The sequence below is a fragment of the Diabrotica undecimpunctata genome, chromosome 7 (assembly GCF_040954645.1).
Source record: "Diabrotica undecimpunctata isolate CICGRU chromosome 7, icDiaUnde3, whole genome shotgun sequence".
NCBI lineage: Eukaryota > Metazoa > Arthropoda > Insecta > Coleoptera > Chrysomelidae > Diabrotica > Diabrotica undecimpunctata.
In genome coordinates, this window is record NC_092809.1 from 12,179,938 (window position 1) to 12,193,635 (window position 13,698).

The window sequence follows — 13,698 nt, forward strand, 5'->3', positions numbered from 1 at the left end:
TATGTTAGTACGTATAGAATTGCCTTAATTGCTTACAACACAAAATTATGTAGTGGCTTTCAGTCAGCCTATATTAAAAAATTGGGTGTACCCAATATCTCCGAACTCTGTCGCGTCGTTTCTGCTGTCTATATACACTCACCGTTAATACTGTTTTTGACGTCCATCTTTGACAAATGTAGAACTCAAACTCAAACTGAACCAGCTCGGCTGCGGTAATGCAAATTCAGCGCCGATTCAAAGCCAACATAACCAGATCAGAGTTAACGAATGAAAAATTTCGATTATTTCGATATCTCACAAGTGCTTTCGTTATATATAAATTTATTTTATATAAAATGTAATTATTAAGACAGGAAGCGTTTTTAATTAAAGATGAAAAACACGAAAAAACAACACTAGAAACTACTTTGAAAGAAGAAAATCAACGAACATTGGAACTGTAACATGGCCAGTTTACAGTAAAAGGTAACCTACTGGCAAAAAGAAACTTACTGAACAGAAAAAAGCCAATAGATATCGTAAGAAAACATGAGCTAAAAGAAACATGAGGTAACATCAAAAAGTCTGAAATAATATGAGACAAGTCGAGAAAGGGGAAGGAGGTAAACTGATACCAGGAATGACACCAAACAAAGGTGAAGTCAAATTACACCGATATGTAGACAAGAGAGAGATTTTGTTGTTAATTTCTTATAGTCTTATTATTATTTCTATTCGCAGGTTCTTAGCATGATTGATTCGGTTGTTTGTGAAGAACCACAAGTAATGTTTCTTCTTAGAGTGCCATATCCCTATGGAACGTCGGCGACTACCATGCTTATAATATTGTTATACTGATCTCGGTCTTGCGCTACGTGTAGCAATTGGTCCGCTGTCAAACCTGTCCACTGCCGCAAATTTCTCAACCAAGAGAGTTTCTTCCGTCCTATCCATTTCTTTCCTTCGATTTTACCGTTGAGAATTAGCCGAAGGAACTCATATCTTGGTCCTCTGATTATATGTCCAAGATATTCTAGTTTACGCCTCTTAATAATATTTAATAGAGTTCGTTGATGTCCCATTCTTCGAAGAACTTCTTCGTTTCTGGTTCTGCTAGTCCGTGGAATTTTTAGTATCCTTCGATACAACCACATCTCAAACGCCTCGATTTTATTCATGATATCGGCGATTAAAGTCCAAGTTTCACATCCATACACAGACCACACGTAACATCTTGTAAACTTTTCACGGATTTCCAAATTTAATGAGTTATTACGTTATTATTAACGTTATTTGTTATGAATTCGTCATGTTTTCGTTGCAATTCTTCTAGTTCCTCACATTTTGCTTGCATCCATAACTCTTTGGCTTCCCTAATTTTTCTTCGAATCAGATTATGCTTTCGTTTATACTCTGAGTTATTTCTATTTTTAAGCTGTCTTCTTTCGTCCATCATTTCGATTATTTCATCTTTCATCCACACTTGCTTTTTATAATGGGTGACATTTCCACTTTGCGTTGCTGCATCGATGATACCAGTCTTTATGTTATCCCATCTTTCTTCGACTGTTGGTACATTGTATACTTGTGTGATGTTGTCTCGAATTTTTTCGTTCATTGTCTGCTCAAAGTGATGTTTAAATTCTTCTTCTTTTAGTTTTTGTCTATCGTATTTCTTTGTAATGGAAGTAATGTTTAATATGTAAGAAAGTATATCACTAAGACAATAAGAATGTTGATATAAATATCACATCCGACTTTTATTTTTTACTCGGCTCATTTACGTCACAATTAAAGTAATTTAATATACCTATAAAAGTTTACTATCATGCGTGGAACTATCGTAAATCATGACATGTAATATTTTTAGCCTCAACTCCACATTCTTTGCAGATTTGCTGTTTTATGAATTGCCGTGAACAAAACTTTATTTACTTATTAATATTTCCAGATGGTTTATAGTTCTTGTTGACGCTATTAAAGAAAATGTGAAAAGCGTCCTCGGTTATTTATACGAGTTCGTCAGACGTACGTACAGACTTCATTGTTTGTAAGGAGTCACCGTGATTCAGTTCCTGTAAATTTTTGTTTAAAATATCTTTTTTTGCGTAATACTTCTACATGTACATACTAGATTAGTGTTACAAATAATATATGACTACTTTTTGTATGAATTAAATTATAATAAGACATTGTAACCAATATTGTGTTAAGGTTGAGTTTTCTCTTGTGTAGAAAATAACAGTTTTAACAGACTAAACTCTTGCGTGAACTACCGCAGATCAATAAATAATCTAATTTTAAATGGATTCATTTCAAATACCCAATACCAACAAATTTAGATCTGCCAAGACGATTCTTATTATTACATCTAAACATAATCGATACTGATCTTATCGATAATAGAAAAACAAGTAAACTAATAAGGTTGATTGACGTCAGCAGTTTGATATTTTACTTTGTGGGAGACAAGCACATGAATTCACTAATTATAAATTCTTTTGGAATTGCATACGATTTGCTGTCATTTTATAACCAACTGTCATATATGTTAATATGAAACATGGTCGTAATGTTCTTATGAAAATAATAGATGACTTAGAAAGATACTATGTACTTAAGCGACTTAAATGATACTATTACAGTATTACAGTAAAAAAAATCTATAATTACCTGTACTCATATTGGAGTCTTGGCTATGTACGGGTTGAGTTGTGTTGACTGTAGACTTTGGTGCCATCTGTATCTGAGATCCAGCTGACATCTGTAACAATAAGAACATTCTTTAATTTGGGATGTATAATATACGAGACAACAATTTTTGGCATATATAACGGAGTTATTTAAATCAATTGAGAACATTGTAATTATTTGAAGCTGACAATATTATGTTTTATATACGATATAACTTTTAGTTTCGTAAACCACACGTTAAATAATGAACACAGATGAAACTATTAAGGGAACAATAATATTGTAGCTATTTCAATTATGTTACAGCAGTCAATACAAAAAAATAGATTGAGTGAATGCTGATCAGCAGCACAGGCAGAAAAGCAATTCAGGCAAAAGGCTCTTCAGGCTAGGTCAAAAGGACCAAGCTCGCGGAACCTGAACATCGAGGTACGTACGAACAAACGTGGGCTCCATGGCCAGACCCATTGGTCGCTCAGTTGACGAGGAGAACAAAAATTATTTTGACAATTCGGTTGCTGAGTGACCAAGCACACCAGCTACCCCTAAAATCAGGTGGCTTAACCACATAAAGTAAAGCAGAGGATATCCCATTACCCAGGGCATACAAAGTAACTTTCAGTACAAAGCGATTCGTTATGTGCTACGATGGGGAGGAATGGTTGGTTAAAGCTTGGGAGATGATAGGTACCACTCCATTATGGAGTGTGACCTGTTTGATCTTCGGACATGGGGTCCAACTGTTCCATTGGAACACACATGTCACTCGGAGCTGGGGTTCTACAAAAATTGTTGTGTGCGTACTTAATTATTATGTTTTATATGATATAAATCATATAATGTCATATAATAATATAAATATATCATAATAAAATAAAGAGATAAATAATTTGAACAAAAACGAATGATGTCCACAAAAAAATTAGAACAAAACAATATGCTGTCTTAATGATATGATACAAAAATAAGAAAGATTCAAATAAAAACTAAGGAAGAATGAATCAAACACAAAGTTTTACACTACATAGTACCTAGGATCGGTATTACTTAGGAATGTGGAAATAAATTGAAGTGTATGAAGCATGAGAGTGAGATGGGTGAAATGGAAAGAGGCGAGTGATGTATTATGTAACATAAAGATTCCAATGAAACTAAATGGCAATTTTAACTAAATGGCAAAACTGCCATAAGACTGGCTATGATCTATGGCTCTGAATATTGTGCAGTTAAAAACAAAGAAGAACGAACAGAAAGAAAGAAGCTTATATTGATCCAGATGTGGCAACAATTTATGTTAAAATGAACATAAGGTCAAAGCCGAAATGATCACGCTATACGAAGAATAGCCAAGTTTCAAGGAGTATGAGCATACGATCAAAGATCGCCTGGTGGAAGACCTATGGAAAAATGTAATTAGGGAAGCTGACACCGTATAGGAATAAAGAATGATGATGATTATACCATATATATATATATATATATATATATATATATATATATATATATATACATATATACAAACAACATATATATGTATATGTATATGTATATATATATATATATGTATATATATGTATATATATATATATATATATATATATATATATATATATAAATCCAAAATTGTAAAGGTATGATAGCTTATAATCTTAGTTAAAAAAAAAATAATAGTATATTTCTTCAAAGATAACAGAATATAAATATCAAAAGTAATCGTTTCGCTATAATAGTATATTGGATAATTAAAATTTACATACCAAATGAAAAATTACCTGCAAAAATCCAAAATATACCCACAAAGATCATTGAGATTGAGAACAATGAATTGATAATATATTTGGTGTGTCATTTCTGACATATTTATTCATCTGCAATCTTCGGTTATGTTGGTAAACTATAATGTTGTAAATGATTAGATTTTAATAGCATCATCATCTAATATGGTTTTAAAGTTGCAAATTGAAATAAAATATTTCTAATTCATACAATGAGTATCATTAGCTATAAATAGTTTTTAATAGAACGTCATGATGCATAAAAAACTGTCTGATTTGTCACTTTTACACTGATGTAACAATATATGTGTATTAATTGACAGAGTAGTGAAAGATGCAAAAATAATGGGACAGGAATGTTTAAAACCTAAAAGATCTTTTGCGGAAGGTCTATACTTTTGAGAAAGCATTAACAACTGGCAAAAATACTATACATACTATCATCCATATATTATAGTAAGTGACACTGAATAGGTTTTATTAGAGACAATAATAAATTTTAGAAAATCTTATCAAAATAAAAACGAAAAATGCACACTTAAAAGATATTAAATTTGTGGACAATGTGAGTTAAAATTTTCGAGGATAGCTTGTATTAATAGAAAAATTAGTGTATGGTCTTGGAATCTTGAAAGTGCAACAAGTAAGATTTTTTAATTGTTAAATGCTTAAATGAAAGGGAGTACAAATTGCTTACATCCGAAGACGAATTGGAAAAGTTTGCCATCCATTTTTCTGATTATCTGATGGAGAGATAGAGAAGATTAGTGAGAAGTGCTAAATGTAATGTGGATGGTCTGTATGTTTCTGAAGTAGGACTAGATGAAAATGAAAGAAAAGCTTTTTATCATAAATTAAGGTACACACTTAAGACATTCTAACAGGGAAAAGAGTAATAATAGGAGGGGAATATATAAATCAGGATGTTGCTCAACTACTGCCTGAGTCTCTCCCTACTTCTCCCCAGAAGCATTATCAATTATTATTAATTACCAAGCAAAGTAAGAAGCATTGGCATGGTGTCGTTCTATGAAAAATATAAATACGAGAGCATTGGAACTTGGTCAACAGCTTCACACAGCTATTGCATCTTCAACCCACATAAAAAGACTCTTCTCATGATACGGTTTAATCTGTTCAAAACTACGCAGGCTAGGCAATGTCAAAGCTGCTAAGTTGATTTCAATTTTTAAAGAACTTAATTCTATCACTTATGACGTGGCTGATCAGATATCAAATTGATTACTTAGATTACAAGATTACTATGAGACTGAAACAGTTTAAGAAATTTATTAACTCTTGTGTGCAAAATGTTTTAAATTTTTCAATTGTTGTTGTGTTCCTATCATTAATAAGTAAATAATATGTAAAAAATCCTTTATAAAAGGTATAATATTAAAACACCCTAGTGGGCTACATCACAGGACGTTTTCGGAATTAATAATATTCCATCATCAGTGCTATCTGGATATACATGTTTTGAGCCACTAAATACTTGGTTGAAAACCCTTTAAATGTTGTTAAATTGAATTTGAATTACATTATTTGATTTTATTATGTACTGGGATGTTTAAGTTACAACAGTAATAGATAACATGGCAATGTAAGACTCTACTGGAGGTTGCTAATCCTGAGACAAAGTGTCTACGTAGTTGTAAATCAGTTGCTATTAACAAGTCCTCGTAGACACTTTGTCTCAGGACTAGCAACCTCCAGTGGAGTCTTACATTGCCATGTTATCTATTCCTGTTGTAACTTAAACATCCTAGTAGACAAAATCAAATAACGTAATTCAAATTCAATTTAACAACATTCAAAGGGTTTTTACCCAAGTATTTAGTGGATAGTGCTAATATTAATTCCGAAAACATTCTGTGATGTAGCCCGATAGGGTGTTTTAATATATACCTTTTATAAAGGAATTTTTAAATAAATTTTTGTGATACATAGTGCAGACAGCTACAGGAACTTGGTTTCCTTGTGGATTTTAAATAATATGTATGTTAAAAAGTTTGTACTTATAATGTATTTGAGAATTTTTCTCACGTTTATTAATTATATTAATAAAGAAAATGAAAAAAAAAACGCTTGTTTAATTTACGTGTTTTAAACAAAAACTATTTTTAACCTAAACAAATGTTTAAAACAGTTAATAAAAAAAAATGTTTAAAACGAAACAACCTTACATTGGAAAAGATAAAGAAAGTTGGACCTCTGGAGAAGTACGGACAGTACATGACATTCCTTGTGACAATGTACATAATGTTTATGATGTGGTGACAGTAGGAAATACTGAAAGGGAATTCGAGCAAATACTGTTACAGAGGAGAGACATGCTCGTGTATAAAAAAGTTTAAAGCTTAGTGGGTCAAAACCGGAGTAAAACAACAACGACAACTTAATGTGAAATAAATAGATGGATAATCACTCAATAATGTATTTAGGAAAGTGGATCAGGTATGCGAATAAAGACAAAGGAAAATGATAGCTAAGAATTAATTCAAGAAAGTCCCGACTTATACACGTAAGTAAGTCTTGATCGAAATTCACTGGACGTATCAGAAATAAGCAATCTAATCTGAAGGTAATGCGTGATCTTTGGAGAACTTATGACACCTAACATTAAAAAACTCAATTTAAAACTTTAAAATATGTACAACATCCGCGTTATTGCGTTATAAAATACTGATATCAACTTGAATATTTACTCGAAGTGGTAATAGGAAAGAATACGTGGAACATTAATGTACCTACGTAATCATCAAAGATTAAAGTATTTAATTGAGTTACCTTTATGTCACCAAAACACGAAAAAACAGTCGCCTCCGTTTTACATCAAAACGATAAATCGTTCGAAAAATTCTTGAACAATAATAAATATCAAACGGTTCTTAATTATTCAATATAGAAACGAATGTTTTCAACAAAGATAGTATGTGCAAAAACTTACCAACACAAATGATTAAATTGTATACGTATATGTAGATACTTTACATAAAATAAAAAAGAAATCACTTAGATAACAGAGTACGTTAATGAAAAATCGACCAAAAGTGTTATAATTATTATTTTTATCGTATAAAATTGCTTCTTTTTGATTAAGTTGACTTGGTAAATATAACCCGGTTTTCATAAATTTATGTTCATTCGAATTTATATAGCTATTTTGTGCTACAACTTAACAATTTTTACAGTCACAACTCCAAGAAGGATTTTATTCTTTTATATTTTTCATAATTATAATAAATAGTTTGGCACATGCCACAAAAAACAGTGGCAATGCAAAGATTATTGTTTAGTGCTTGATAGACCTCATGTAGTACAGAAAACAGCGTGACTGGTACATTTATTAGGATAAAAAGCCAAACTGACTTTGTGATAAAACGTTGTTTCCAACGAGAAAGGCCAAAGTCTGGCTTTTATAAGTCTCTAAATAATTTTGGATAGGACCGTAAGGTAAGGCAATAAGTCGATAGTTATTATGAACTTATGAAGAACCACCCTTATGAAGAAGGTTATTAATCATTAATTAGTGAAACCAGGACTTCCAACATATTTTTTGGGAGATTTAAGAAATTTTTTATGGATAGTCCATCAGTACTACAGCTATCAACTGATCTTATAAAGAATGAATTCGAGATCTTTTTTGAATTAGGGAGAGAGGAAGTATTCATTTAGATTTTTAGGATTTGGAAGAGAAAATGTTTGAGCTGTGTTAGTTTTACTTCTGAGATCGTTTATTATGGACCAAGTTTCTCTTACAACATTTTTAGAGCTTCCCAGACGATTTTGATAGTACTTGAAACTAGCTACTTAAATAGGTTTAAAACCTTTAAATTAGATGACAATCCTGGTTATATTTATTAAGGTGATAACACAAGATCGATGTTATTAAGATTTCACCTAAAGGTAACATCCTTTTTTCCTGCTCGAAAAAGGGGACTTTGCCCACCGGGTGAAACAATCTCGGCTTGTTTTAAGGCTTCTAGAAAGCACCATTTATAAATGCGATAATTACAGAACTGTTCATCATATCACTTACCAGCAAGATAATACTACAAATCATCATTAAGAGACTAAAAACTTTTCTATAAACAGAAATATCCGAAGAGTAAGCCTCATTTATCAAGGCTGTACACGAGAACACCTTTTGAATATTAGACAAATGATGGAAAAATCAAGAGAACTCAATACCCCGTTATACATCTGGTTTATAGATTATCGCAAGGCGTTCGACCAAGTCCACTGACATCAATTGTGGTGGATACCAAAAGAAATAGGCGGATACCAAAAAAAAATAATCGCTACACCTAATTTCGCCCTTAAATTTTGGTCAAATTCAAAGTATTTTAATTTTTTTTTATTTTTAGCCCTATTTTGATGTTTTCTTAGCACACTGTGTATAAATTTATAAATTTTAATTTAGTATAGTAAGTTTTTTGATAAAATTTTATATTTGACTTATTGTACGGGGTTAATTAAAACGTCGTTTTATTATTCTAACTTTGAAACATCCTGTCGAATAATTCCGTTTGCGAATTTTCGTAAAACCGTATTTTTCGGTTGCAACCATGTCTCCTAAGCATTGTTTTGACGTGACAACGTCTTAAATTAGGTTGTGGCTCGGAGTCATTCATGAAAAAGTGTAACGCCCGCTCACGTCTGTTACAGTGAGTCACCGAACGAGAGAGAGGCCCGCCGGACCGGCGAATGCCTTGCGTCTCTCTCCCACTCAAACATGATCGGTCCGCTGCGCGCGCAGCACTAGAGAATTAGGTGCGTTGAATCGGTGCGTGCTTCCGTGCTTGTGTCTCTGTCTTTCTCGAGCGTTCTTGGCGTTCAAGACACATTACAGCAGAAACACTTCCTTTCATTTCATATTTCTCCTATCATCGTCCTATCCTCAACAAAATCACTCAAATAGAAATTAGTTAAGTTTAAGTTTACATGTACAATGTTTTAGTAAACAAAATATATTTCTATAGTTAAAATTTGTGCAATTCTTATTTTCATTCAATTCCTTGTTCCTATTGTGCAATTTAATAATATTCATATCAATAAATATTCTACCGAGAAAAAGACGTTGTCACGTGAAATCTTCGCCCATAAAACCGACTTTACAGGCAACCGATTTTTTTTTGTTTCATGTTAAAATATACCTTGGTTCATTTTTTAGAGCCAAATGAATTTGCCACCCACAATTTAGGACTTTTTAATTATGGTTATTTTGGAGTGTAATACGACGAGGTGGGTTTGGTGATTGTTATCATTATGTCATTTGACACATTTTGTTTACCTATGATTGATCATGGTCATGATCATGGTTGTTAGTGTCGAAGATTGTGCGAAAGCCGTTGCTCTGGTTGAAGATGGGCGAAATTATGAGTATGTGGCTAGAGTACTACACACTCATCGCTCTACCATTCAAAGGGTAGTGGAACGTTTTATACGAACTGGAACAAACAAGCGTAAAGCGGGAAGTGGCAGGAAGCGCAAAACTACAGCTTTAGATGATCGTTTTATACGAGTCAACGTTTTGCGGGATCGTCATTTAACAGCGGTGCATACAAGAAATCAGCTTCTACAGGTTCGAGGCAATAATGTAAGTGTATTTACAGTTCGTCGAAGATTACAGGAATTTGGTTTGCAAAGTTGCAGATCAGCAACTGGGCCCAAATTACTTCCACGGCACAGAGTGGCTAGACTACAATTTTCCAGGGAACATTTACATTGGAATTTAGGACAATGGAGTAATGTCCTTTTTACGAATGAGTCGAGATACTGTCTTCACTCATCAGATAGGAGAGAACGAGTATGGCGTCGAACTGGAGAGAGATTTGCGGAGTGCGCTTTCAGCCCCCGCGTTAGCCATGGAGAGGGTGATGGTACGGGCAGGAATATACCGAGAGGCGCACACTGAATTGGTATTTATTGAGGTGCACACCGGTATATTGAGGAAATTTTAGCAAATCACGTAGTACCCTTTTCTCAATATATCGGCGATGATTTTCTATTAATGCAAGATAATGCGCGACCCCACCCTGTAATGTGTGTCACGCAATATTTAGAGGAAGTTGGTATTAATAAAACGAACTGGCCAGCGTGTTTGCTAGATCTGAACCCAATAGAGCAGTTTGGGATGCTTGGTAGAAATATTAGAGGTCGCGAAGTCGCACCAGCCTCAATTAACGAACTTCCAGCAAGATGATATTCGCAAACTCATAGACAGCATGATCCGACGTGTACAGGCAGTTATAGAGGCTAAGGTAGGCAACATAAAGTATTAAGTTATTTTTTTAGTAGTTTTGCTTTATGTGCGTACTTAGGTTACATTTACAAGTTACATTTAAGTTATTTTTTTTATGTTTTGTTATTGTTATCATTATTCATTAAAGCCAAGATCATGTCGTTGCTTTTAATCATTATTTAAATACAGTGATTCTGGGATGTCGATATGACATTCCTTCGATATCAGTCACCAAAGCCCCCATCGTCGTATTACAAATTAATAAAATAGATAATGGTAATAATAGGAAAAGTCGTAAATTGTGGTTGGCAAAGTCAGTTCGCTCCTAAAAATGAACCAATCCATATTTTCACATGAAACAAAAAAACATAATACTTAGAAGACATGGTTGCAACCGAAAAACAAGGTTTTACGAAAATCCGCTAACGCAATTATTCCACAGTATGTTTCAAAGTTAGGATAAAAAACCACCTTTCGATTAACCCCGTATAATAAGTTAAATACAAAATTTTATTAAAAAATTCACTATACCAAATCGAAAATTTATAAATTTTTACACAGTGTGCTAAAAACATCATCAAAATAGGGCTAAAAATAAAGAAATTGAAATACCTTGAATTTGACCAACATTTTCTCCGTTGCGTTTTTTTTGTATCTAAGTTTATATAAACACACCACTGTATCGATAAAAGTGCTTGACACATTTTCAAATTAACTTCGTCCAGAACAAGGTGTCAGACAAGCAAATATACTGTCTTCACAACAGTTACTGTTTAGAACAGACGAAAGGGCAACTCAATAAATGACCGAAAAATAAACCATCAGTTGAAGACGCTCTTATACATTTTTCCCCATTTTAACTTGACATAAAATTATATTTTGAGCACATAAAATCTAGAATTGAAGGATATGCAACAAGGTATCCCACTACATTTAAAATCGACTATTTACTATTAATTCATGTTTCATTTTATTTTTAAGTAGATATAAGCTATAGTTTATAAGTATCTGACAATTAAACTTGTTTTACAACATTGTTGTCAATTTGCTATGTTATTATGGCTTCTAGCTGTAGACAAAATTATGTGTGTATTACACTAAGATGTTGTGACTCAATCCATGTGGTATTTATCCCATTTCCATGCTAATTCTATTAAAGATACATGCCTGTAAGTTGTTTCTGTTTATCCTATCGCTGTCCACATAAACTATATAATAATTAAAATTAAAAACTGTGATTTTATGATTTTTTTGACATCCGTGGAAGAATTGTCAAGTTGCAACAACATGCAGAGATAATAAGAGACGAAACAGATGACCAAGTAAAATATAAACAAAACAAATATCAACAAAACCTAAAAAAGTGCGAAACACGTCAGAACACGCAAAGAAAATGACCAGGCATTAGTAGGAACAAAAACATTAAGAAGATATTGGGAATAAATATCCACTAATGTCTCCCCGAGGAGAGACAAGGTGACGTTTGATGAAAAAAATGATGGTGTAATGTTATTTTATTTTAACTACTTATCTATGTCATAGTTTCTTACCAATGAAGTATCCATACAAGTGAATGTAGTACGAATAATCCATATTAAATTGGATCGATATTAACAAAATAGTTTTGTTTTTGTTCAACAAAATACGAAAACACCAAATTCACTAAAATATAGATATCCGAATATAAAAATGAATTTAACAAATAGCAAACTATATAATATTTCTGTCTAATTATATTTAACTGAATACACAAAATTCTAATTACTCAATGCGAGCGGACGTTTTCAGAAAAGATAGTAGAGTAGATAGAATATAAAACTTACCAACACAAATTGTACCGTCGTTAGACACATATACCACTATTGTAAATACCAATATAAACTACAAAAAAAGAAATCACTCCGATACGAATCGAGGCAAAGCAAAAATATGCTGCTGGTTGTGTAGCCAAGTAACTAACTACCTACTGCTCGTTAATTCGATAATTTTTATTTAGCAAATTGCATGAATTAATATCGAACCTACGGTTACAATCCGCATTGTACAAATTTAAAACCAAATCGTCGGATTGTTTGGTTTGGTGAAGTGTGGAACGTCATTTCTGTTCATTACAGCTGATAGATAAAAAAGATAACGGTACGTACGGGCGGGTATACCTACTTGAAAAAATCCAGTTCGCAAGTTTCCGCTTACGATTGTGTTATCAATATTTTACCGAATTCTGAATCAGTTCTTGATGCTATTTTCATTTTGTACAAAATTATGTTTTTAAATAATGACTACGTAAGATCTAGATTTGTTTAACTTTTTGTTTTGACCCACTTCTGGTATTGTACTACAGAAATTATATCCTGTTCGTATGATTGTTAACTTTTTAACACATTAAATTTTTGTATGGCCGAATGATAAAAGTGAAAAACTAAGATATTTATACCAACTTTTAACAAACTGTACAAATTATTACTTTGTATTGTTCTGAAGCTATTGTGTCATATTAATCCAATTTACTATTTTTAGTGGGAATTTTCCACAATTTTATTCTAAAGTTTATTGAGACATTTCGATTTCCACTTCGGAATTCGTTTTCAAAATACAAAATACTAATAAATTAAACAAAGTTTGCTTTTGTTAAAGACAAAGAACAAAAGTTAAAGAGATAGTTAAGAAAGAGAAAAAGAAAAGTTGGGAAAAATTCGGGGAAAAAATGGAAGAAAACAGCACAGAAAACGTAAAATTATTTTACAGAACACCGAAAAACCTAAGAAGCAACAAAGAAACGAAACTGAAACAAATAATGAACAAGGAAGGAACAATAATAAACGACGATAAGACAATAATGGAAAGATGGAGGAAACATTTTCAGCTGATACTAATGGAAATCAAGCGAATACAATGGAGAAGGAAAGCCACAACAGGAGAGTATCCATGAGAAACACGGAAAATCCAGAAACTATAGAAAAAGAAGAACTGGAAGAAGCAATAAGAAAGATAAAGATTGGA

At 32.5% G+C, this 13,698-nt stretch overlaps 1 protein-coding gene across 21 annotated transcripts in view; it reads right to left on the bottom strand.

Annotated features, from left to right (window-relative positions):
• Positions 1 to 13,698, bottom strand: part of Tlk (Tousled-like kinase) — a 475,437-nt gene that overhangs the window by 55,986 nt on the left and 405,753 nt on the right. For 20 of the 21 annotated variants that reach the window (XM_072536709.1, XM_072536711.1, XM_072536708.1 and 17 more), the window contains one exon: positions 2,656 to 2,746. In XM_072536709.1, the coding sequence (XP_072392810.1) occupies positions 2,656 to 2,746 (91 nt within the window). Of the gene's footprint in view, positions 1 to 2,655; positions 2,747 to 12,521; positions 12,741 to 13,698 lie in introns of those variants that run through there. The other variant, XM_072536718.1, reaches the window with a different exon arrangement.